Here is a 27,565-nt window from a genome sequence, read left to right as displayed (position 1 = left end):
GTTATGGAAGGATTCTGGTTTAGCAGTTTTTCTTGTAAAGACACAAAGCATTATCTTACACGTGTTATTTTCAGTTTTGCAAGATTTCACAAATCATTTACCCAGTCAAGATTTTAACACTTATAGAACTTACACTGAAAAATTTATGTCCAGTGATTTTATCAAGTAATTCATTGTACCTCAAAAAACTGTGGGTGTACTAAGCAATACACATCTCTCACAGAAATGTGATAAGCTATGGGGATTCCAGACAGTCATCCTGGGTATATTTTTAGAAGTTTAAATATTTAATTAATAAAAGCTTGATTGCATTTACTTATAGTATTTAGACCCGTCATTTAAATTACTTAATGCAGTATTAAGGGCAAAATCTTGATGATCTACAAGGTCTTCATTATTTCTGATTTCTATGATAACATAGCTTTGTTATCATAAACATGTTTTCACATGTTTTGTGAAACATAGCGACATACCTTAATAGAAAAAAGAATACAGATATAAACAAGGCAGTCATTGGATGGGGTTGTTACTTTTCTCGTTTTAATTTTAGAATAATTGTTATTTACTGTGAGACAAATAAATTAAAAAGAAAGTCAACTTTCTATACCTTGACTGAAAAGGAGAGGAAAAAATTGTAGAGCAAGAAGTGTGAGTGTTTGATAAGGCAATAGGCTTGACTTGGCATGTCTTTCTCTGCAGATTTAGGTTCAGGGCTTCTCATTTGATAAAGATTAACTTGATCTTTTAAAATGTAGGTAATTTCTGTGTGCCTATGCATTGGGTATACAGGGCTAAATGTGTCTAATCTTGGACATATATAGTGTGTGGATGATCCATATAATAATACATGGATAGAGGACTCTTGGAAACCTTTTCAATAAGCCGACATCATTTACAACACCAGATGAGTCTGGGACCTGAGTTTAAGCACTTGAGCACAGAGGCGGTTTCAGAGAAATTTAGTCTCCATTACCACTGCTAAGGTGAAGAATGAACAAGAGAGTACACAATACCCTGTTCAAATGACGTATTAAAAGAAATATTTGGTATTTCTAGTTGCATAAAATTAATCCAGTAGACTTACCTTCTATGAGAACTTGAAGAGTCCGGAATCCTTTCTGTGCTGATTTTGGTATTTTCTTGGATATGTAAACGAATAGTTGAGGCTGTGTCAAAATAGCAATTTAAAGTAGTATCCTCCTAGTTAAAAGGTGATGACTGTCTGAATGAGCCATTGAGACCTCTTTTATAAGCAATGGAGGAGGCATAAGACTTCTTGGGTATGATGAAGGTATGATTTATCTCACCTAGACGTACACATCTAAAACAGATCAAAAGTATTTTTTTCTTTCTCTGACTGTAAAAGGAGCACAGTCTGATTAATTCAGATGCACAGATCTGTACAATAAATATCCAAAGTTTGGGTAGAAGAACTGAAAGTCAATTATTTTAGTAAAATATCTCTAAAAAGAGACAAAAGGACTTCTGGTAAGAGATTTTTTTCCCCTGAAAGTAGACAGAAATTTGAAGTTCTATACTAGAAAAATTTTATTTTTACTGTATAAAGGGAAGTTGAAAAATTTTAGATTATTACTCTCAATAATTTTATTACTCTCAGTAACTTAAAATGTGATATCAATAATATCATCTACTATTGTACGCATTAATGTGTGTAGATTACTATTTTGGATAGCTCTATTAGAGAAAAGGACCTAGAATTTTTTTCTCTAAGTGAAAGTCATTTTGTGTTTCAAATGCAGGTGTGCATACACCAGGCTGTTAAAGCCCAACATTGCTCGACATTTGCTCATATAAACATCTATAGGATGAAGTTATGTATGTACAGGACTTCTATACTGGAAAGTACACTTGCTGTAAAGCTAGTTTAATTTCTGTCTGTTTATGTGCACGTATTGTGGTCACACAAGTAGCAAGTGAAGATTGTACCACTTATGGTGACTAGGTAAATACACATTTGTGGTGGGAATATGTACATAGTCAGTACACCTCAGCGCCCTCAACTTTTCTGTAACTTGTTTTAACAAGTTATTTTCTATGTAAATACACAAGTGAAAGTTCACTTTGATAGGAATGCCATGATGGGTTTCGTGGTTTGCAGGTAAAGTGCTATGTTCACTATGCTGTGTAGAATAGCAAAGTCATAATAGCTATACTCCTAGATTCCTTTCTGGTGGCTGCTTTGGATTATGAGTACTAGTTGAGATTGTAACTGAGAATTTTAAAACCATAAAAAATGGCCAGTAGTTTGCAGTGGTGGATTCTTAATGCCCAATCATAGATATCTTTGTTTAAATTTAGTCATCTTGATGTAAATACAACACTTCTCAGAAAGAGGAATTGGATTCAGTAAAAATGATCTGTTTTAACTGTACTGCTTCTAAAGACTATTTTATTTCAGTGCTTTGCTCCTAGAATTAGACACCAAATTATAGGGAGCCAAATTTCAACATTTTTTAGTCAGAATTTGGGTTTGGATATAGCAGTTGTATTAATGAGACAGAAAATAACTGCTGGCAAAATCTGCAGGGGCTCACATGCCTTTAGTTTATGTAATTAAAGCTGAGAAGTCATCATTACTGCAATTTAGTGAGTTTTCCTCAACTAAGATAAATTTTAAAATATATTTTAAAACCAGGATTTGTAAAACAGGCAAAATATAGACTGGAACTCTTGTGATCTTCTGGATATCTCTAAATGTGTATATGTGCAGTTAAGTCTAGATTTTCGTGAGCTCACTGATGATTTCACTCAGTTCCTCTGAAGCAATGCCTTTGGAGACAGAAGTAAGACAGCACTGGAAATTCCACACCAGAAGTACCTTTTGCAAAAAGTTATTAGCTTTCAGAAGACTATTTATTTTCCCGTTAGAAGGGTAGCCACACTTTTATCTATAATATAGCTAAGATGTTAACTGTCAACAGAAAGCAGTAAGTGTAAGGGACTAAGTTGAAAGTGTCCTTTTGAAAATAAAACCTGTGTATTCCATACATTTCCTTCTTTAAAATGGAAATGAGGCTTGTTTAATTTTCCATATAGCATACGCATGTCTAGATACTAAGAGAGAACAAGTAAAAGAGATCGTATTTCTCACTGTACATAATATCTCTCTGAGAAGACTGTATTTTATTTTTTTAAAGCATCTATTAGCTTTTGGTAGCTCAGTTTTATGGGACGTTATCTTCAGATCGTCTCTGTAAAGTTTTCTAGAGAAGTGTTGAGACTACATTTAGACCTATTACCAATTTATTGACATAGTGTCAGATTACTAAATTGAGCAATGTCAAAACAGAGTCTGAAGTAATGGAAACAGAACAATGTCATTTGTGGTCTGTACTAAAAAGAGCAGAACTAATTTGGTTTGGTGTTCTTTGGGTCATGAAAATTGATAGAAAAATCAACATTTTTTCCAGTGTACAATAGTATCAAAATATTATGTAGCATATAGTAACAAAATATTTTTCATGTAACGTAGTAACACTGGTAAAAAAGAAAAGAGGGAAATATCTTAATGCAAATGTGTGGGTACAATTTCCACTTTAAAGTACCTACAAAAAAGAGAATGTTTTATTAAAATACATGAGTCATTCTCCCGTTCTATGGACAGCAGTGTTAATTTAGATCTTTCCTTTAAAATGTTTTTTTAAACCTTTCTTTGTACTATATGTCTGCCATACAGGTTAAATTGTGATTCTATAAAATATACATATATATTTTGTCAAAATCCTATACATTTATTCTCAGTTATGTGTTACCTGTATTTATTAGAATTCTTCCTGGTATTTTACCAGTAGGCATTTTTCTGGGAAATGCAGGCAAGGTTAATATGCTTTTTATTCTGAAAGTATTTTATATATTTGTTTTTCTTATCAATCTAGCATATCTAACAAACCACTTAACCTTCCTTACGACACCATCTACTGTACAGCTGTTTTATGTATTTTATTGAAGTCATTAGAGTAAATACTAGTTTATGTTAGACAAGCAAAGACATATGTTCTTTAGGACAAAACCATTTCTTTAGATTATGATGACACTTTATTCCGTATGCAAATGCTTTCCTTTCTGAAAATTCTGTTAGGAATACAATACAATTTGCCTTTTCATTTAACTTACTGTAAGCAATTTTATAGGAACAATTGAAAACTCTGAAGCAATGATACTGTATGTTGTACATAATTTTATGCAGACATAGAGACACACGAATGTACCTTCTTCCTCGCTGTATGTCATTCAGTATACTCTGTTGTTGGAGCCTTAACCTTTCTTTGGAAGCATTTTGGAAGTCCTGCTAGGAAAGGTTATGAATCAAATAGGATAATCAGAAGTCTTAACAATTTTGCTGTATCTTTGTCTGTCCTTTCTTTCACCTTTCCTTCATGGCACTATCTTGTCTATCTGACTCTCGCAGGAGACATGGATTACAACTGGTTGGACCATACGTCTTGGCATAGCAGTGAGGCATCCCCAATGTCTTTGGTGAGACATGTGGAGCCTTACCATTTAGATTTCTTTATAATTTCACATTTCCTTTGTTTTATTTACACCTTTGCATGTTTTCTTTTTTGTATCTTTTTTTTTATCCCACACCTTTAGGGGACAGTCAAAGGGGAAAAAGAAAAACTAGTGAGCAGGCAGTTTTGTCGGATTCTAACACCTTATCCGAGAGGCAAAAGAGAATGGTGTGCTTTGGTGGCCACTCTTTGGAAGAGGACTTGGAATGGTCTGAGCCCCAGATAAAAGACTCTGGGGTAGATACGTGTAGTAGCACAACCTTAAACGAGGAACATAGCCATAGTGAGAAGGTACCGAGACTATGGAGCCTGCATTTTAACCTGCTCATTTGGTCTTTGTTTGCTCTCTGTCACTCATTAAAGTAGTGTATAAAATAAAAGATAGAGTGTTTCTAGAGACAATGTAGCATTTCTAAAGGTGCAGAAAAGAAAAACAAATGAAAAGTCTCTGCATGCTTGCAGCTTTTACTGTTTGGCAGCCTAAGAAAAAAAATTGAGAGGCATAAAGAAATATCATTGTATTACCTTCAAGTATAAAGTAATTAACAATAAGGATTCTACTGATTGGCTTATTTGATTTACTATGTTCAAACTCCTGGGGCTGAAATTAAATTAATAGCTTAAACCCCATGTGAAAAGGGGAGAAAATTGGGTCTCTCTGCACAGAAAAGTTGTTTTTCTTTTTTCCCTTTCACTGTCATGGTTGTTCTTTTGTTTTGTTGCCATGCCATTTTTGTGCAGTATTGTGCAGAATTAAAGGCTTTGCCATCTGCTTTGGTATTTTGTATTTTTGCTTTCTGTTTAGTGGAGATTATGATAAATCTTTTTAGAGTTATTAGTTGTAATGGGAGCAGATTTGTCTGTGCCTGCTAATTTTGCATGAAATAGAGCATGAAATGGTATTTATCTATAAAAAAGTGATATGATTACACAAAATAAAATATTAAAATTTTATTAATTATGCTAATATATAAGTATCACTGTGCCCCTGTATAGTAATGGAGTAATAACATTCACTGTAACTACGCTTCATATGTGAAGCAATTAGAAAAGAAGAAGGAAAGCAAGAGTACATTTAAATAGAGTAATGGCTATACCTTTTAACATATTCTTGATCTGTTTGATTTTTTTTAAAAAAATGGATTCTATAATTTTTAATATATTGCTACCGGAAGAAAGTAAAGCACTGAAAAAGTATGTCAGTTTTAGAGAAAACAGACATGTTTGGAATAGCAGAAAAAGAAAACATATCTTACATAGAATTTATATTTTCCATTAAACCTTTTTTCAATATTACTTTTATACTAGACCTCTACATATTTTTTTCCCAGTTTTCAGGTGTGGGTGTCATTGAGTGTAGATAACTATATATAGTTGTCTACATCTGTCTAATCAGGATGCAAAGATTGTTCTCGATATTTACAAATTGGATTGAGTAAAATAGATAATGTTATTAAATATTAAAATACATTGTGTGGCCTATATGTCCAAATAAATATTTTCCAGCACAGTTTTCTGTCATTCTATTATATAAAATATTAGTGTAATCATAATACTTTCATGGCATTTTAAAAATTTATCAGAAAATGAAAAGTATTACTGAAATATTATCCATGAAATCCTATTCACTGTATTTTCCATCAACACCATATGATAGCATCCAGTAACTTGGCAACCATCCAAAGATGGAGACCGTCTCATTGGTCGGATTTTGTTAAATAAACGACTAAAAGATGGAAGTGTGCCTAGAGACTCAGGAGCAATGCTTGGACTAAAGGTTGGTAAAAAAATAATTTTGGAGCCAACAACTCTCACAGATAAACTAGGTACATTTGTAATGAAAATGTTCTCATATTATATGGTGCATGTATAATGATATCTGTCATGTCTTATCTTTCTTAAAGTTGCAATATAGAGACATTTTATAGTCAGTTACAAAGAGTAGTTTTGCAGAATGACTAGGAGTGTTTTCACAAGTTTACTGAGAATATCTGCTCTGCAAGATACTAATTGCATCCTTGCTGGACAAGCCAAGCCCTATCTCCTTTCTTCAGTATTGAGCACTGCACCATAGTATAACTTCTGTTCCCCAAAAGAGGAGAGAAATCTGTAAAATAAATTATCTCTTTTGAAGGTCTGGGGGATACGTGGAAGTTAATGACATTTCAATCCAGAGCAGAATCTGCAAGTATTTCTGGACTCTTTCTCCTCTGATTGTTTGATTTGCTACATTTTAAACAGACAAGACAGAAAATTAATATTTCTTGTGTAATGCGTTTGCACCTTTTCCATGATGCACTACTCTTTGAACACATTATGAAGCTGTATCTTGATCTCATTTTTGTATGACATTATCTGCAGTTTGAGCAATACTAGTACAAGAATGAATTATACACAGTAAAAGAAACAAGCAAGTATTTGTTTTGAATCAACGTACTTTTTTGTGAGAAATCATGATGAAGTTTGATTCATTCTCCGTTCCTCATCAAGCATAGCACTAACTTTGCTTTGAGTACACAGACATATGTTATAGTCATACGCTGTAGATAGGGAAGAAATCAGTACATTTACTTGCAGTATATATTAACTTGCTTTTGAAATCTTTGATTTTTTTATTTAACTGACAAAAGATTGTATTTTGAGTCGGGTGAAGAAGGCAGTTGAACACCACTTTAGGGATTTGTGTTATTGTCTTAATGTCAGAAAATGCAGGAGAAAAGACTGACAGCGTCACTTAATGATTTTAGACAGTTAATCCTGAACTGAACTTTCAAGTATTTACATATTTGAGAGTAATCTAAACTGGATATAATATTATAAGTTTTAATTACCAATATGAAGAATGTTAAGAAATCGTAAGAATTTGAAGATTATGCAGTTATAACCAACTCTGATATTTGAATCTCCTGATTCTAAGATAAATATTAAGGTCAAACCTGTTAAAGTTTCCTGTAGAGAAATCTTCAATATAACAAGTATTTTCATCTGACTTCTCCAGCCAAAGTGGATTTGATTAATTGATAGAGTAATTAAAGTATAATAGTATAATGTAAATAGTGTATTAAAGTAAGCAGGCTAATGACCAATAAATTACTTTTTTTTGAGTTGTAATCTATAATACAGTGAAATACTATACTTATATTTGCTAAAGTTTAAACTTTAGTATTCAGTATTTGCATTATATTTAAATTACACTTATAGCCAGAATAGGCAAAAACACAGCTTGTCATAGTCAAAATTCTGTGGTGTTTTTTTCAAGTGTATTTTTCTTACCCGGATTACCTGAAAATGAAGGAAATTGATTTTTTCTTTCTGTTGCAAGAACATTTAAATAATTTAATTTTCATTCTGTTGAACTACTTCCTCTTTGAAACAGGTAGTAGGAGGAAAGATGACTGAATCAGGTCGACTCTGTGCATTTATCACCAAAGTTAAAAAGGGAAGCTTAGCTGATACAGTGGGGCATCTTAGACCAGGTACGTATCTACTATAGATCTATACTGCTGAGTTGCTTTTCTAAAGTTGATGATAAGCGAGTGAGTTTAATTAAATGTGAAAGTATGTTAAATGGGTGTGATGACCTGCTACAGAATTCAACCCGACATTTGGTTACTAGGCTATTGGCATTCCTGCTTTTGTGAAATATATAAATTCTCCTGTTGTTCAGAATCATACTTTACATTTTTATTCACATTTTTATACTCAAAATAATATCCCACTCATGTTCTGCCCAGTTGTTTTGTGGTGTATATTTCATTTAGAGCAAACCAAGATATTACAAGTGCACCAACAGAACTAGTTTAGCTAAGAAATTGCTTCTATAGCCGCACACAACCCGTGGATTGCTAGACTGAAGAATGTGCAAAACCCATAAACTATTAACATGGGAACTGTCTGAACCTTAAATATTAAACTTGTAGAGATAAATGGATCTTCAAAACAGTTAGTTGATGAGATATGCTGTTTTAAAGATTACAATTTGTAAAGAGCATGTTGGGGTTTCTTCTAAGCCACAATTGCCAAAAAGAGTAAGAGCTACATCTAATTCAGTAGGGGCCCTACTCATAATTGTTTCACTGAACTTCACATGTTTGAAGTTGAGCTGCATATCTTTAATACTCAGAATTTTCCTGTATAAAGTACTCCAAACTTGTTCTGTAATACAGGTTTCACAATTGAGTAAACTGACAGTTTACAGCAGGTGTCCTAAGCAGTGTTATTATGGAAATTACAGGTGATGAAGTATTAGAATGGAATGGAAGGCTACTACAAGGAGCCACCTTTGAGGAGGTGTATAACATCATTTTAGAATCCAAACCTGAGCCACAAGTGGAGCTTGTTGTTTCAAGACCAATAGGGTAAGTAATTTTGTACATTTTGTATTACATATGATAGAAATGTTGCTAAATTTAACTTTCTGGGGAAAGCATATTAAACAGATTCATAAATGTTGCAAATAGTATAAGTGTATGCAAAATTCTGTAAACCAAAAGCATAGCTGGAATGATAGATCATGTCTGTAAGTAGTAAGAGCTGGTGTGAAACTGTTGTTGTTGTCTAAGAGAGTCCGAGACATTATCTGCTAATATGGTCAAAAATAGGTCCCCTTCTGTGGTTGTTTAGTTAGTGAGCCACCTTATATTGGCCCTGAAACTGTGGTTATGCTCTTTATTGCAATTCTTGATTAATGACTTGACTCTTGATTTTTATTTCTTCCTTCACGTTTTTATATAATATATAAAATTATGTATTCATATTTGGTCTCTAAACTGACGATGAACTCTATTTACTGTGAATCTGCAATGTAGTATTTTGCTCAAAATGCAGTTTGCTAATGACATCATCAATGTTCTTTAGAAAATCTCTAATCTACATTCTCATCATCTCCATCTATGAAATCTGTTCAATTAATGCTTGCTATCTAACACAGAAAGTATTTGAATTTGACTAGTACATGTCTAAACTGTGTAGCACCTTTTCTTTCATGCTTTACATCGCCCAGTTTTCTTAACTTTCAGATCTACCTCTCAATGTCTAAACTTAAATTTTTCTTGCATAACAATAGGGCATTTCTAGTTGCTTTTTTTTGTATTAGACTGAATACTTCCCCTTCTTCATCTGTTCTTTTTCTTCCAAGTTCCTAAAGCCTTCCTTTTTTTTCCATCCATCCTTTTTTTACTTCTCTATGGGAAGTTCCATAGATGATCACACCAGGGCTATGAAGAGGGGGATGGTTATCACCTAACTAGAACATGCTTACAACTGTTAAGAATTTTTTTGTCCCACTGAATTTATTCTGATGCATATGACACAACTGGACAGGGTGCTAGGTAATCTTTTCCTTTTCCATGTGAGGTTGGAGCAAATGGTCTTCCAAACCTTCCAGACAGGGCTGGTCTGTGATTCTGTAATTATAATTAATAAATATATTTATCCCTCTATTTTATATGACACACAAAATTTATATAAGATACCTTTATACGAGAAACCATGGGTAAAACAACAACTGAAGTACTGAAAAAAAATCTTATCCTTGTAACCCCTCGCGCACCTTGTGAGTTGTAGGTATAATGGTAATGCTAAAGGACAGACTTCATTGCTAGAAGAATATCATCTCAGAAAAGGTGGTTTCAAATTCATTTCATACAGGTGTAAGATCAAAAGTTTAATAGCAAAAGTTTTGAGGAACTGCTCACATCTTCAATTTTTTTTGTTCTGCTTTCTGTTCATTGTGTGAAACTGCCTGTATTCTTGCTTCTGCTTTTGTATTTACTATCTGTTCTTTACCTTCCTTATCATCATGTCTTCTGTTATGTTACCCTGTGTTCCACTTGCTGTCATTAGTACAGATGATATGTAATTCCTTAAAGAAAATTATGTGGGCTTTCAGTATTCCTTCTTCAGCATTAACTGCTTGCCACATACTGAGCCATAGCAGGACTAAAAGTTTTTTTGTGTACTTGATTCTCTGTGTTTTTTTGCAGTAGATGTAAAAGAGGGTTTTCACTTCCAAAAATCTAGTTACTAATTGAAATTAGTTTATAACTGAAGTCTCAGTGATGAATACTTTCAGCGAGTCAGTAAGATTTTAGATTCATGTTAGATGCATGTAACTATTTGGATTTTTATATTAACAATATAACTTCAGAAATGCTTTTCATGACATTTGAATTGGTGAACTGGAAACTCCATGTTATCTTCCTAGTTTAGAAGATTTCTGGTCATAATCAAATGGACTGTAGAAATTAATATCTTATGCTTGGCCAAGGAAACATAACACCATAGGTCTGTGTAGAATCATAACAACATAGTCCCTGTCTGACCCAGGAATAAAGTTTCCATGTGTTTAAAATCATTAAAAGTTCATATTTACCAAATATATGAAGTGATAATTATTTTGATTAGAATAATTAATGCCCACTTGAAGAATTTCACTTTTGAGGTATATCCTATTACTTATAAAGAGAGTCTTGGTGGTCTCATGGCAATGGACTAAATTGTTCCAGAAATCTTCAGACAGTTACTAGCAATTAAATTAGTTGAGAAGGTGAATCTGTTCTCATAGCCTGGTATTCTGAATACCAAACCAAATTCCAGTAGACATGATTGTTAGTTCTTTGTTTTGTTGTGTTCTGACTGCTATGCGAACTGAAGACAGCAAGATAAGCTGATAAAGGAAAATATAATGGAAAGCTCCTTTAAAAAAATGAAATAATTATGGCATGCAATTTATCCCTTTTTCTATCTTAAAATAAAAATTGATGACCAAGTTGCTATTCTGTGTGAACTGGCTGTACCTTATATGTAAGAATATACCTATTTTCTGCTCTCTAATTTTCAGAAATAGTTTAAAATGCATGGTATTTTCCTAGCCACTACCATTTTGAATTTGGAAAGAACAATGCATTGTGTTTTATTAATTGTTCTATACGTTCTGCTGGCAATGGAACGTATCTTAAAATGTAAAGAAATGCCTGAAAGTATGTCTGTTTCTCCTGCATCTCCTTATCTCAATGGGAGTTCCTTGTAAAAAATACCATTCACACTAGTGTGAAATACTGGGAATCTATATGCTTTAGGAACATATTGGTTTAGCTGTCTATAGAAAAATCATATTAAATCTATTCACAATGATACATATATTTCAAGACATTCTTCTCAACTTATATGATAGAAATACTTTTAAAATTACAGGTTAGGCTCAGAAGTGTAATTTTGAGTAAATAGGCGAGCATTGGATGCCTTTATAAATTCTACAGATATTAAATATGCAAACTTAAATATTTACTTCTTCAATAGCCCTTGTACATTTCTGGCAAATTCTGCTTACTAACAATAGAAACAGTGATTTTTTTTGTGTCTACTGCGAGCAGTTACACCAGTTGCATGTCCTGTAACTAATTTGAATTATTGGGCACTGTGCATCGATTCACTTGGAAAGATTCCTTAGTCTGCTTAGCAAAGGTATCTTTCTAGTTAGTCTTGAAAACATTTGAAGCTGTATACTAAAAAGGAACTAGATATGTTTTAGTTGTATATGGAAGACTCTTTTCATTGTATGAGACAGTAGATATCACTGAAAGCATTTTTAACTTTTCACGTATCTTTGTGGTGGGGTGACTCTGGCTGGCCACGAGATGCCCACCCAGCTGCTCTCTCCCTCCCTATCCTCAGCAGGACAGGGAGAGAAAATAAGACAGAAAATCTCATGGGTCAAGACTTAGTAATTACCATCATGGGCAAACCAGACAGCTTGGGGAATATTAATTTAATTTATCAGGAATTAGTAACAGACTAAGGTAGTGAGAAGTAAAAACAAAAGTAAAACAGCTTCCCTCTTACTGACCTTCTTCCCAGGCCCAACTTCACTCCTTTATTCTTGGATTTTCTACCCCTTCGTTAGCCCCTGTGGAGTGGTGCAGAGGGATGGGGAATGGATTTGTGGTCAGTTCTCCTCCTTCTCTTTCTCTGACCTTGGTGTCTGCAAGAATGTTTCTCCTATGCTTTTTTCCCCTCACTCTTCTCTCTCACATCGCCTTGGCTGGTGGGCTCAGCTGTGCCCCGTGGTGGGGCTGTTGGAGCTGACTGGAAGTGGCTGGAGCCAGCTTTGCCTGTTATGGGGCAACCCCGGCCTCTCCTCCCCGAGGCTGCCCCGCTGCCCCCGTTGCCGGCACCTGAGCACTGACACCCAGCACAGCCCCGAAGAAACCAACCACACTGAAACACTCATCATGATTTTAAATATCGTTCTTGCTGTGACTCAGAGCTGAAGCTCTTCCTCTTGCTTAGTTTTACTCAAAAACCTCCAAAATGATTTATTAGCATGTTGATAGTTTTTATTAGCATACGATAACGTTTGCCCCCCTAGGAAGAATGTGTTCCTCTGAGGGGTGGGCAGGCATAATGAGGTACTTAGTTATTATGACGAAGTGCTTTAAATTACATAGCTGTACACACAATTTAATACAGGTAATACAATATCTCATGTATATGCAAGTATGCAATTTTACCAAATGAAATTGCTCATTTATTCATGGAAAAGGTAAGCTTGGCCAAGTTTGAGATTCAAGGACAGTAAAGGACGTTGGAATAACCATTGTTGGCAGTCTAGTATGCTTGAATGAGGGCCCAATAAATTTAATTAATGGATAATGTCATAATAGTCTACTAACAATTTTAGTCTACCATTAACTCTGTGATTGTTCTTTATTTACTGAATTGTTTTACTTGTGACTCTGCAGCCTCTCTCCTGCATTTACCAATCCACTTGTTCTGTAGACTTTAGTTTACCACTGAAATTATTTATACTGGGTAAAAGATAAATCTTCCCCATGGCTGGAGAGAGAGGGTAGATGATACGCTTTTCCTGAGGCATTCCATGGTGGCTTGAGAACTGTTATAATGTGGTTGAATTTTGAATATGTTTGTTAGATAAAGGATCAGCCTGTCTCAATTTTCCTGATTTCAGGGACATTCCCAGAATACCTGACAGCACACATGCACAGCTGGAGTCCAGTAAGTTTCAATTGTGGGGTAGGAAAATCTTCTCTCTCTTTTATGTAAGCACAAATAGATTGAAAAATGTCATCTACAGTCTGTATAGCTCTTGTCTCTTTGTCTGTGCTTGTCTCAATAAGTCATCTTACTGCATTATCTATCTAACTTTGTTTAATAATAAACCATAAAAAATCAGGATATTTTGATTTAGGCTTGATATTTGGTTATAAGGCTTTGGCTATTTTTCATTGAACAGGAAAACATAATTTTAACTAGTATACAAGAACATGAATAATAATTTTTAGCTTCCTATTTTATTGTCTTGCATTTCAATTAAATCATGTAAACTAAAAGCAGAGATAAAATCTCTGATGACCTGATGACCTGAAAGATAGCTACTTTGAAATCTCAGTATTTCTGCTTTATTAAACCATTCAGCACTGTTTAAATCAGCTAAAGCAGCATTCAATGTGGGGAAAAATAACTTTGCTTTGGCTTAGATCAGATAGGATAGATTCCAGCCTACAGTTATTTTTTTTGTCATTGTCTTAGAAGTCTTTTATAATAGAAGCCATGAATAAACACAGTGGAATAAACTGGATTATAATAATATTAAAAACTCCTTCAGTAACTTTTCACTGATCAAGCCAAGTCTTAAAATAGAATCCATTTTATGTTTTGTGAGATGTGGAATGTCTTTTGTACTTATAAAAATACTTTGCTTTTTTACTTTATGTTTTACATTTCAAAACTTGTCATCTGATAGTTTGCAAACCTTGTAGATTTGAAACAAAATGCATCAAAAGCATGACATGCATCTTGACGTTTTTGTAAAAATCTGATTAAAATTTAGTCTGATTGTACAAAATAATAAGTGCTCTTCAGAAGACTGAATTCCTTTGACCACAGAAAGTATTTATTATTTAGGAGTTTTGGGCCTTCAATTTACTGATATAATTACAGTTGGAAATATCTGAATAAACTATTTTTCATTCTATAGGCTTCAGATGACATTTTGCAGCTATATTAAACTTGGATATCTTTTGGTTACATCTGAGCACCAAAAGACTGAGTATCATTGTTTAGTAACTTTAAATAGATAACGAAATGATATCACAATTTTATTGTATATTTAATTATATTTGTCCAATTTTTCTTTGAAGAACATTGTGAAAAATATATAAGTGCTACTATTTATAAAATAATTTTATTTATAATTACAGGTTCTAGTTCATTTGAATCTCAAAAAATGGACCGACCTTCTATTTCAGTGACTTCTCCTATGAGTCCTGGCATGTTAAGGGACGTTCCACAGTTCTTGTCTGGACAACTTTCAGTATGTAAACATTTCATTAATATTAGTGTTTGCTTTTTGCAGCATATGCAACTCTCACTGCAGAGTGCAAGCTACCTGTAGCGCGAATTTCTTGTTAAACTAGCTAATTTTTTTTGGTTAATGCAATATATCACAGTATAGGCAGGGCCATAGTTTCATAAGGGCATTCAATTTTATTTGCTTTCGGAAATATTATATAAATTGAATTGCGTAAATACCTGTATATTTATCTAGTAAGCTAGACTATTAGAGTCAAAATTTCAGAAAGGACTGCTCTTGGCCTCCAGTTACGTTTGTGGTGTTGAGTGTATACACTTTTCAGCTATAAGACTTACATGTACAGTCTGTATATTTTATCACCTGTATGCTTGGACATTAATATTGCTTATTTCTTTTGCTCTAGCTTTCATATATACCATTCCCCAAATATTCCTCTGATAGTTTACTAATGTATTCTTTGTACCATTTTATTGACTTTTGTTCTTCACTCTCATTGTGAACATGCTAATTTGCTGAATGTTTTCTTTAAAAGGGTAATTTTTTTTACTGAACTGAAGAACTTGGGTCTTGTACTCATTTCTGTGTCATTTACAACTTCAAAGTGTGATTTTTCAAAAGTACTTAGTGTTGTCCTCTTACACGTTGAAAAGGAGGGGAGAATGGAATGGAAGCAGTAAAAAACTGGTGTCAAACAAGTTTGAAAATATCACAATTATATTTTTTCTAGGTTGTTTATGTTTAGATAACGAGTGTGCCATAAAAGTATGCATAAAATCAAACCAGAATGTTTATAGGTCTTGCAGAAATGGTTTATGGTGTTGACAGAGGACAGGAAGAAATATTTTTCTGTCTGTTCAGCAGCCATGCTGGCTCCGTTGTGCAATGCATGAAGCATTATTTGTTTTGCTCATCAGACCAGCCATTTAGAATATATAATTTTTAATTTTCATTAACTGTTCTACTTAACTACTTTGAAGGACTCAATCCTTTGGATTAATGGAAAACAAGAAACCCTGACTGTAGAGTGCAGAATGTTTTGGACAAAATACCATGACAAGGCAACATGAATATGAATGTCAAAAATATACAGAGCAAGGTTTCTAAAAAGCAGTTTAGCTTTACAAGACAGCAAAAAAAAAAAAAATAGTGGAAACAGGGAGAAGAAATGTCTTTGGCTAAATATCATAAAAGATTAGGCTGTCAAAATTTTTGGTTCCTAGCTCCCAGCATGAAAATCATGATCCATAGTCAGCTGTTCAGACATCCAATGCAGATGCTGTGGAATGATGGTCCAAATAGGAACCCCACAAAACTGATTCCCTCACTTCCTCACTTTCAAAAACAAAATCTTCAGGAAACCAAGATTAAGATTTATTGGTAAATAAATCTGTTGGTTTTGTGGTTTGATAGGATATTGGAGTTTAAGGTGAATAAGAAAAGTATCACGCGATTTGGAAATATATTCTAATTTACTGAGAATAAGAATATTCACAAACTTTTATGACTTGGAATGGTATTAATTCCACATTTAACTGAACTGTTGCTATTTTTAATTATTTTTGCTTGTTTCAAAATATAAATGCCTTTATTAATAAGTTTATAGTATTCTTTTGCATCTAAGGAAAACTAATAGTTTGTCCTCTTTGTACTCCTTTCTATACTGTATGCAATTATATACAATACTCATTACTACATAATATCCTCGTTTCCCCCTGAAAGCAGCTGATATCTGAGAACACACAGCTCCAGTTGACTGACACTGAAGTCAGAAATGCTCAGAAACTCTCTAAATTAAAGTCCCACTGTCTCAATGTAGACACCTAACATTAGTAGACGGTTTGAAAATTTGGATATCTATCTTACCTCACAAGCTAAAGAGAAGTTGGAAATAGCTGTATTTCATATTATTATGTTAACGGCACAATCCAGCTCCAGCTGCTGTTGTCTTGAGACTCTGGGAGGTTAGTGCTAAACCTTTTGCTTTATGAGGAAGTGTGGCTTTCACAATGTCTGAAGAGGGCAACATGGCAGCTAATTGGGTACATTGTAAAGTGTAGAATAAGATATATTTTTGGAAAAAGATTACTTCAAGAGAATTGAAAGTATTTTACAGGAAGACTTTTTTCAAAACAGTAAATATTTGTGTTTTCTTTTTGATGTGCTATTTTAAGTTAGTTTAGAAAAATCGCAATTTTTTACTTTTTGAATTTGGGGGGTTATGAATTTTGAAGGTATCTCGAATAGTTTTTCCTTTGCTTCTTAGAATTTTGGTTTCTGATTTAATAACTTTAAAAAGTTTTGAAACGTGAGAAGTGTTAGTGAAAAAACTCTTCATAGAGTAGGAAACATTTTGAAAAAATAGAATAAACTATGAGATTCACTAATTTTGGACCTTTAGCAAAGTTGAAGTGGTAGGGAAAACCTGAATTCTAAAAACCTCCTCTGGTTTCACAAAATATTGTAGTTTGAACAATACCAAATGGTTAAGCTTCAGTACTTTGGTTTTCTATGTTTTTCATCAACTCTTTTCTGACAGAACAGTTGCTGGAATGCTTGTTCATTCCAAATAGCTGAGTAAGATGGAAATGGAAGACAATACTAAATTCCAAATGTAACTGGGAATTGTCACTTTATGGTGTGTACCCAGGCAGCGGCATAGGTACAGAATCCTGGCAGTAGATGGGGACGGGATGCTGTTCTTTGTGGAATTGGGGGGTTAACATTCTGGGTGATGGTGGCTGAATTAAGACAGGTGTAATGAATATGAGGGAACAGATGATAGGCAAGATTTTGGAATTGTTTTCTGTATTTTCTGTACTTTTGGACAATACCATATAGTCCTGATAGGATGTTGTTGGGGCAGCTCTGGTTAAAACGCTGTGAAATACAGGAGTTGTAGCAGAAGTGGAGATACCCATAGTTTGGGTGGAGGTCTGAAGTCTCTGAATAAATAGTTGGATATAGGAATCCTTATTCAGACAGTTCTCCAGATCCTTCAAGGGTTTTTATATTAACAGTGGTTTGGAATGTTTTGCGTTCAGGATGACTTTAGCCAGTTTATCTGAAGTGATGCCTCTCTGTTATTCAGCGATATCTTTATCTGTTCAGGCTTCCATGTTTTCCTCTGTATTGGCATTGGTCTGTGTAACTGTTTTCTTCTGTCAAGGTTACAGTGAAACTGCAGTGCTGGCTAGTAGGATTTCCCTAGAAGCAAACCATCTCAAGTAGCTAGAAAATCATGTTTCCATAAATAATTATCCTGCCCAAATACATATTTAATTGAACAAATTATGTGCAGCTACAGCATACTATTTTGTGTTATAATTTACTAACACATATAAATAATTTATCTTTATTCTGTCATTTTTGATCCACATTGTTCTTTCAGAGGAGTATCTGACTATAACTGCAATTATCATTTTATTATTATTTGCTGTCTGGTTTCTGTGTTTTTTCACTGGTTTATTTTTCCTTAAATATCATTTTGAAAAAAAGTCTGTAATTCTTTGTGTGTTGGTGCTCTCGCTTCATTACTGCATTCTGGCTGCTTTTTAAATACTGCATGAAGAGTGTAACTTGGAATGCTTTTGCAATAGTTTAGAGACTGATAATATGACTAGAATACGATGGATAGAGGTGTAAAATTACAATATTTCAGTTTTGTACTGGTGGAAATTCTAGCAGGAAAAGGATATAATTTATAAGATTAATCTATTTCCTGATACAGATGAACCACAGAACCACTTCAATAGTTTTTCCATACATATTCAGTGTATAAAACAATAAAAATACTGGTATATTAATTGTAGTTGTAATTTCTGCAGCATGTTAGAAAGTGGATATTGTATGTTGTGAAGGGCATAATATGTCAGCATACTGTGGAAGTGAAGTCAAGTATGAGACTTACTCCCCTTCATTCTTTCACCTTTTCACATTTATTTTCTTTCTTTTCTACCTCAACACAAGTAAATTGCTTTTGCTCTAACGTCAACACTTGGAGAGTTCTCGATAGTGCAACATTGTGCTTATTGCCCTCCATTTTCCAAGGCACAATATGTCATAGGAGGGTCCTTGGTGCATGGTGGGAGATAGTCTATCCTTCCTAGGATTGCAATATTCTGGAGTATTGTATTTTTCTTGGGATGTGGAACAGAAGCAAGGTGAAGATCTTATTTTATTGTATATGAGTAAATCACATTCTGGCACCCAAATGTTAGGCTATGCAATACTGCCTCTGCGGAGCTGGGGGCTGTGTACAGCTGCTGCACTTTGCAGAGCACAGCAGACAAAACCAGTGATCCACGCTGTCAAATTTTCTTATATATTCCCTTGCTTTGGTATGAGAAGAGATTACTTCATACGTTTTATGGAACGTATTTCTCCAGCATCTGTGCATGCCAAGTAAGCAAGGAGGGTGGCAGAAGCATCGTCACACTGCCTATCTCCGTACTTTGGGTACATTTTTTACTGAAGTTAATACTGAGTAGTTGCTTTTTTCCATCACTTTGAAATAGATCAATAATCTCCTGTTTACCCACTCATTGGACTTCTGAGATATCAACATTGTGCTCCTGTTCCTGTCCATTCCCCATACTGGGTACACTTTCTGTGCCACTCCGTCACCTGTTGCCCTAAACTGAAGATGGAGAGTGGTTGGTTGGAGTTTGTAGCTAGTCCAGGAACATAGGAGTGTTGTCTGTACTGATGCAGTCTTGGTTTTAGCCACTGGAAGCCACAAAGCCATATGTGGTCTGAAGTCTTACATCAAAAAATAAGAGTTATAAATGCATCTATATGTGCAATGCAACTACTAAGTTTGCTAAATGCTCTAAATCCTGCTTCATGCAAGGGGTTTCTGTATATATCATGTCATTTCTGTCATGACTGCTAGAAAACTCTCTATTGATTGATTGTACCTCCCACAATGTAGTGCTAATACCAGATACCACTAATATTCTTTGAATAATTTTTGAAATATTTAGGAGAACTTTTTGTAGAAATGCCTCTTGAAGTTGCAGAAAAGACAAACCCTTTTATTTCGCTTGCTTTACTCTGAAAGCAACCAAAACTCTCAGTGTGTGATCTGTACTTGTTTCTATCTCTGACTATAATCTTCCTGAAAGAGATGATCAAGCTGAACTTATGTTTCCTATCCCACTTTTAAATCACACTGTGCTGACCTGCTCCTTTTGTTAATGTTATTTCTAATTGTATTGTAAATGTTATCTGTAGAGCTGTAAAGTGAAATCCTTGCTCCTGGGGAATCAGTGGCAAAATTCCTGCTGACTTCCCTAAGGCCAGAATTTCCATCATGGGTTTTTGATATAATTTGGTAACAGATTTGCAGATTTTATTTATGCATTGCATTAAAAGACTTTATGTTAGATAAATATGTCATTGGTGTAAAGCTGTGTTTAAAGTAATAGTCGTGTGTCTTTGTTTTTACTTTTGGTCTTTTAGTTTCCAGCGTGTTGTCCTTTTTGGTTTTGTTTTATTGCTTTTTCTTTAATTTTGCTTACCAGAGCCAAAGCCTTAGTAGAAGAACAACGCCTTTTGTTCCTAGGGTTCAGGTAAAGACTTCGTCTGCCTGACAGAAACTAAAGTTGTGATTTTTTCTTTTGTTTGTTATGGAAAATGCATAGTAGGAAAACGTTACGTTATAGTCCGTTTTCCCATACTTCTAGTGTGTTGCTTTAACCCATGTTAACAAGTTTCATGTCATCTTGTGAGCAGCTTGTAAAATTCTGCATGGGGGTTAAAATATGAAATTAAAATTTAAAGAGACATGTAGAGTTTTTTTGCCATTTACCCAAAATTAAAGTCAGGCAGGTTTCAATGCTGATGATGGCTATGCATCCTATGTACAAAGTGTGTGTACTGTTTAATTAATAAATAATTTTGTGCTTGAAGTTATTATGTAAAGATGAATGTCTCTTTAAATCATTCATTATCATTACTTAACATATCCTTTTTTTTTGCATTTTCCAAGTAATAGTAGCGCTCTGAGTGGAAGATAGGCAAAAAATTTGTACCTTGTTTAAAGAAACAAATTTCTTGTTTATGAAGCTTGGTTCTTGCATTTTAAAAGTACACCTATTGAAATAAAAAATGAATTCTCCCATTGTGTTACTGAATTTATTTAGCTTTTATATTCTGTTTAGGTACAAGTTGTTTGCCTTTTTTCATTAGGAAGCTCTTAAGGTATTGTAGATTAACACAAAAGTAGGTTTACTAACATGTTACAATGCTTATCTTGCTTTGCTGCATGTTCTTCAGTTTTTTGTGTGTAGAATATTATCTGTTTTTTTAAAAAAATTCTTTATGGAGAAGTTATTTTTTGTGTGGGAGCTGTGTAAATGTTTCTCTTGTTTGATCAGTTGCTCAAGGAAAGATGAAAAAGATGATCTAAATGATCAGAATGCGATGACTAAATTTCATATTGAAATGGAAAAAAGATCATATATATTTAAAAAGGAATTCTACATAGGACAGAAGAAATGGTTTGGTTATGAATCATATTTGATAAAATGCAATTTTTTCACAGTATATAATTTTCTGAAAGTAGTTCTTGCAACTGCATAAATGTAAATACAAAATAAAAAAATCTAAGAAAAAAGATATTAAAAAAGTAATGTCTTGATAGTATTGATTTAGGTTAACGTATTCTTATACACTAATCACTTAAAGTGGCTTTGTGTTGAAAATTTACAACAACCCTTAGCATGATTAAGAAAGTTGGGTTTTGCTCATGGTAATGAAATTAGAGAGGGGTACAACAAGTTTTTAAGTGGTTCAGAAAGGTAAATATTGTACGTGACATAAGTAGGCTTTCAATATTTATTTTATTTTTAGAAATGTACAAAATAAAATAATAAATGATATGATAACTAATTGTTCAATTTAAGAAGGAAATGTCTGCCTGAAACCTGCATGTTTCATGAAATACTGTAATGTGGAAGTAACATTATTCCTTATTTTAATCACATTATATAAAATAAAGAAATAGGCACAAAAATTGTCAGTTCTACTTAAACTAATATCCCTTAAAAAACTTTACTTTGGTCAAATGGGTATTACATTTGAGAAAATAAGTGTAATTCTTAATAGAGAATATCCAGCAAGAGGTGAAATCATGTGAGGCTTACTCTCTCACCTCTGATTGGATTATTTTGTAGATAAGAGTTGTCTTTAGCCCTAGTTTTGATTCTCTTTGACAGTTTTTTTTGGCATAGCTCAGTAACAGTCAAAGCTAAACATAATGTTTGTGACAAGAGTTCCTGAAGAACTCAAACTTATGACCTTGGCAACAGCTTTACAACTAGACTGCAACAAAAAGTCCCCCATCTGCCCACTTTTAGTGGGGGTGGTAGATATTTTAAAATGGGTTAATTTAAGATATATTTACAATGCAGGCTGCAGAGAACAGAAATTCTCTAGTGATCTTTAAATAAGGGTATTAGAAGTAGTCCAGCAGAAGTGCAGAACTCTGGTTACTTCTTGGCATGAGAAACTAGCTAACTCAGAGCTCTGAGCTGTTGTTTAGGGTTCTCAGGAAATAAACATTTTGTTGTGGGCTGTGGTATAGTTGTGTCTGTAGAATTCCCTAAAAGCATGAGGAGCACCAAACATTTCTGTTTCATTGCTTTCAACAGGAAATGCACATCTGGATTCTTGCTTGCATCTTTACTTGTTAGTCTGAAACTGGTCCTGGTGATAAATGTCCTGCATTCTGACACAAGTTCCTTTTCCACACTTCTCTCCATGCCATTCCATTAATTTTCTAGCTCTTGTATAACTGGATGATTTAAAACCTGTCATTATTACTTTAATGGGAAGAAAAACACTCAATCTCATTTTTTCCCTAATGTGCACCTTTCTCTTGAACTTTTATTAATTCTACAGTACTTGGAAAAGTGTGTATTTATTTCCTGAACTTTTAGATTTAGAGTAGCATGCCAGCAACTTTCTAACTTAGAGAGTGATGCTTTGCAATATCTTTATAGGGAACAATCTGTTCTTAAATTTGTGTTTTCCATACAGTATCTCTTGTTTACTTGGTGGAACTTCCTTCTGAGTCGGAGTTGCCATAAACCGCTGGGTTTTTTCTAACTTCAAAAAAAATCAGACTTACTTGCTTTACTACAAAACATCAGTGTATTTGATCATGTATAAAAGTACATGCTTGTGTCTATTTGGCATTATTGAAATCAAGATGAAGCCACTAAAAAAGAAGCTTTAAAAAGAAATGTAGATTAGTGTAGCCTAAAAACCTCCATAATTTTCTGGCCTTCGTATCCTGGGGGGTCTTCAATTTGACAGTCTTTTTTTGTATTTTTTCCATCGGATCAGTCCGCATTGGAAGCAGATGGCAATAATAGCTTGGTTCAGCAAATCTCAGTAGTGAGGATTTATTAGATGTATCTTTAACAACATGCAAAGCTCACCTCAGCTACGCCAAAGAGTTTACCACCTCAGGGCAGTTTCTGCTTCCACATAAGCTTAGGTCCAAATAAAATGGTTGCTGTAAGCATTTCCTAAATAAACAGAGAAAATTGCTTTTTCTTTTCTAACAACAGATCCTGGTGGTAAATCTCTTGTTTCAGAATAATGAGAGTAAGAAAGAAAAATAATATATCTCAATTTCAAAATATTTCTCTATTAAAGAGCAACATTATAATGAACAACAGAAGAACAAAAATGCCTGGCCAGCTGTCTCTCAAATCCAGTGATATCTGAGTAGGCTGTGTGATAGAATTCATGCTATACAGGCCAGGTGGCACAAGTTTTATCTCTTTTCTATGAGATTCGTGAATGAACCCTTATATAACAAATCAAGAAATGAAGTGTAGCATCAAATTAAAAACTCCAAATATTCTGTTTTAAAATCCAAAGTTACCACTTAAAAAGTCGGTGTGCCTGTATGTGTTGTGCACAAAACCACATTAGAATTGCATAGTTAAGCGAACAGTCAAGCATTTATTTTATAGGAATACAGGAAGTGGCAATAATAATATTATCTAGATTTTCTTAGTTCATTTTCCTTATGCATATGTATTACACTGTGAGTCCTAATTACTCGATTACTTCTTTTCTAAAATATGACCTCAATCAGTGCTCTGAAAAAAAAAAAGTCCTAGTTAAGATGAGAACTAAAAGGAAAAGGATGAAATCTAGTAAACTGAATTTATGTGTTTAATTGATATAACTTAAGTTATGCTAGCTTCAAGTAAGTCTGAGGTGGCTTGGGAAGGAACTTGGACTTGCACAGTTGAAGGAAAAAAACTGAATACCTGCAGTGACTGATCCAGCCCGAATAATGGACACCTATCCCTATTAACTCTATTTGAAGTGTAGACTCCTTCTGAGGGTAAGCTGATTCTCCAGAGGGAGGCATCTTATGAGGCTACAGAGAACCAAACAGGAATACTAGATACCTGCATCGTCGCATCTTAGAATGCAACACCAGCAGTCAGCTTTTATATACTGTTCCATGTGTAGGAGGCGTATTCCAGAAACAGGACATCTGTGATTTACACAGTGTTTAAAGTGAAGAGATTAAACCTGTCTCTCAGAAAAGTGCCTTTATCATCGAACTATTGCACATCTTTTTCTTCTCTGGAGTATGAAGTTTCATCTCAAGCTGACGTATTTTGTGACTGGGAGTATAAATACATGGTGATAGTAAAGAAAGGTTAATTTTAGTATACCAGATTCCAAAATGTGTATTGATCTTTTATTAGACCACTATTGCTTGAAACCCAGAAAGAATCCTATGAAGTTGGGACCAGAGCTCCTCATCTCTGTTCCCCTCTGTTGACTATCCTCATTACCTTACTGCAGAAGAGTTCTTGTTTCTTGCACTCTGCATGGCAGATATTCTTACCTGAAAGCCAGTCTCAGGAAATGAAACAGATACACTCTATGGATGGTGGACCATCTCACAATTTTGAGATACACTGAATTTAGATACCTGTTTACCCAAATGTAATTTACATAGAAGTTTAGTCAAGAATTAGGTGTATATCTGCCTAGGAAAGGAAAGTAGATGAGTGTGTGAGTGGCAAATAAATTTCCAAGACTTCAACACTGTGTAGAAACATCTTTAGAAAGCATTCATGCTGGATTACTATCTAGATGAATTTTAGGTACCTACATCCTAAATTATCCATGCAGGCAAAATCTTGTTCAAGAAGATATTTACAGGTCTTAGCCCCCATGTTAGCTTCAGCCAGCATGGGTTTCCTGTGGAGCATTTTGTGTGTTTTAATTTTTGCTTTCCCTTTCCCTCATTTAGGTCAGGATTGCATAGTCACGGTTGCTTAGATGCTTTAAGATTTTAGAAGTGCCATGTGCATGTATAAAATCATGCTACTGGAGGGTTTGTAGGTTCTGTTCTGTTAGTCTTACAGTTCTGAGCATCACATCTGTACGTTCTTGTGGGCTGAATAATTCAATATTCTTATCTTTTTGGTGTTAAGAATATTTTTTGCATACAACTCAACGAAGTATAAATGAAAAAAATAAGTCCATCATCAGCTTTCCTGCTATACATGTGCTAGCACATGTCTATTTCACAACATAAAAGATATATAACATTCTGTGAAGTGTGGTAGGATTGTCCTGTATTTATTAAGAATTGAGAAACTATGATCTGAGTCTGAGACAACCAGGTTCTATCCAGGCATAATACACACCTTGGACTTCCTTTGTGCTTTACTTAGCACTTCAAATCAGGCTCCAGGGTCTCATGTCAGGTTCCCAGACAATGAAGAACATGTAGTTTGTAAATACCTTTTGAACTATTTTAAGAGATCCACCCTTTAATGCACCAGAGATCTGGCAAAGAGGAAGACATAGAATCCAGTCCTCTTGGACTGCACCTGGCTGTCTTAAATGGCTATCCTTTCTCACTTACTGTGCAGAAAAAAACCAAGGTTCTTGTGGGAAGGTACTATACTGTCTGAATATACTGCACAAGAGAGTCAGAATTAGATCAGTCCTATTCCCAAACTAATTTTCCATGTTTAGTCTGCTAGTCTAACTCCTTGATTTGCATTTTCCTTTCCAGTTTTCTACCTTCTTATAAGATTTTCTTTCATCAGATACAGAATGGCTTGTTCTTTTCTCACCTCATTCCATTTCTCCCATTCAGTCTGTTTTTACTCCTCTTTTCTTCTGTGATCCCTCACATTAATGCCTCCATTCTTCTTATGTTTCACCAAGAAGCATATTGTATGCTTTACTTCCCCAGTAATTGTAAAGCAGTTTCTGATTTGCCACTTCTTCCTTCTAATCCTATGAGAATGCAATCCTGTTCTCTCCTCCATGAGGTTCTTAATTCATTCTCTCAATCCCAGTTTCTTCCCTTCTTTTGAATCCAAGTCAAATGACTTCTTGGGTTACAGGTGCCCATGCTGCATATTGGAGTGGGAGCAGATTGAACACAGGAAAGAGAGAGCCTTCTGGTCATAATTGTACCTCCCAGCCTTTCTTGTAACAATCCAAATTATAGGGAATTACAAGGATATATGCCCATTATGTACCAGTTGCTCTAATTTTTTTTTTTTTAGATCCTTAAGAGAAAAGTAGAAGTTATAAGTCAGTGCAAATTTTGAATTCTTGTTCCAAAACACAGATGTTAGAACATCTCAAAGATATGGTGTCAAGTGATTTAACTTCCTGCTTACAGTCATTCTCCAAACTTTTTGGCCAAAGTTTTCCTGCAAAAATCCAGTCTGAAACAAATATAGCAAAGAAATATTTATCCTGAATATGAACGAATCACTCCAGTTACATTTTAGACACACAGATATGGATTATCTCACATTCATTCGGTCCCGGTTTGTGATAGTGTCTCGATCACAGATATACTGCATTCTGCTTAAGCAAGGAAATTTTTTGGCCCAAAAAGCAGATTAAGAAGATTCTCTTTAGTGCTACTCCCCTTGGAGTGTGGGACTAGCCAAGACTGACCTTTGGTCAACGAAACAAAGGAAGCTTGTGGGTGAATACATTAACATTTATGTTGACTTGCACTTCAGAGGTCATTAAAGCTTTGCTTTGGACTCATGCAGTGTTGCTAAGCTTTCTATTTACGATCCGTAGCTGGATAAGGATACCTATATTTCAGATAACTTTCAGTTTGGAAAAAATACTAACAAAGCCCCTTGTTATGCAGGCATGAAGGAACAGCATCTAGAACTTTTTTGAATCTGACATATTAAGGATAATCTCTTACACAGTACTTGGCTTTAGTTACTAAAGCCTCATAGCCCTTTAACTGTTGGTACCAGAAATCTATAAAGTCAGTATTATCAAGCCAACAGCATGGTAACAGAGGACAGGTATCCTCCCCTTTTTAATATCAATTCAGACACTGCTGTTTAGTGGCTACAGGAGTTACAAGATCTAAGGAAGATGTACACTGCCTCTATTGATTGAGTTGGTGTGTCTTGGGGTATTCTCACTTACAGAAGTATTAGGAAAGGCAGAGAGCTGCATCGGCTTCTTTTTGGTGGGTCAAAGGCCTTGAGAATTGCATCAAGAACTTTCTTTGAGTGACTGAAAGGCTGAAGATGAGGAACTATGACAGCATATGGAGATCTGTCTCTGAAATGATGTGAGATTGGCTCCACACAAAGTGCACCTTCCCATAGTTATATTTATCTTAGCTATTCATACCTAAAGGTGCACTGCTTGG

At 34.5% G+C, this 27,565-nt stretch overlaps 1 protein-coding gene across 50 annotated transcripts in view; it reads left to right on the top strand.

Annotated features, from left to right (window-relative positions):
* Positions 1-27,565, top strand: part of RIMS2 (regulating synaptic membrane exocytosis 2) — a 457,943-nt gene that overhangs the window by 233,060 nt on the left and 197,318 nt on the right. For 37 of the 50 annotated variants that reach the window (XM_054057998.1, XM_054057989.1, XM_054058029.1 and 34 more), the window contains 7 exons: positions 4,615-4,823; positions 6,190-6,309; positions 7,909-8,008; positions 8,767-8,890; positions 13,501-13,547; positions 14,753-14,865; positions 20,388-20,435. In XM_054057998.1, the coding sequence (XP_053913973.1) occupies positions 4,615-4,823; positions 6,190-6,309; positions 7,909-8,008; positions 8,767-8,890; positions 13,501-13,547; positions 14,753-14,865; positions 20,388-20,435 (761 nt within the window). Of the gene's footprint in view, positions 1-4,429; positions 4,498-4,614; positions 4,824-6,189; positions 6,310-7,908; positions 8,009-8,766; positions 8,891-13,500; positions 13,548-14,752; positions 14,866-20,387; positions 20,436-27,565 lie in introns of all 50 variants that reach the window. The other 13 variants (XM_054058036.1, XM_054058006.1, XM_054057994.1 and 10 more) reach the window with 3 other exon arrangements.

Source organism: Cuculus canorus, chromosome 2 (genome assembly GCF_017976375.1).
Source record: "Cuculus canorus isolate bCucCan1 chromosome 2, bCucCan1.pri, whole genome shotgun sequence".
In the NCBI taxonomy this organism is placed as follows: Eukaryota; Metazoa; Chordata; class Aves; order Cuculiformes; family Cuculidae; genus Cuculus; species Cuculus canorus.
Note: the sequence above shows the minus strand (reverse complement) of the source record. Positions and strands in the feature narration are given on the sequence as shown.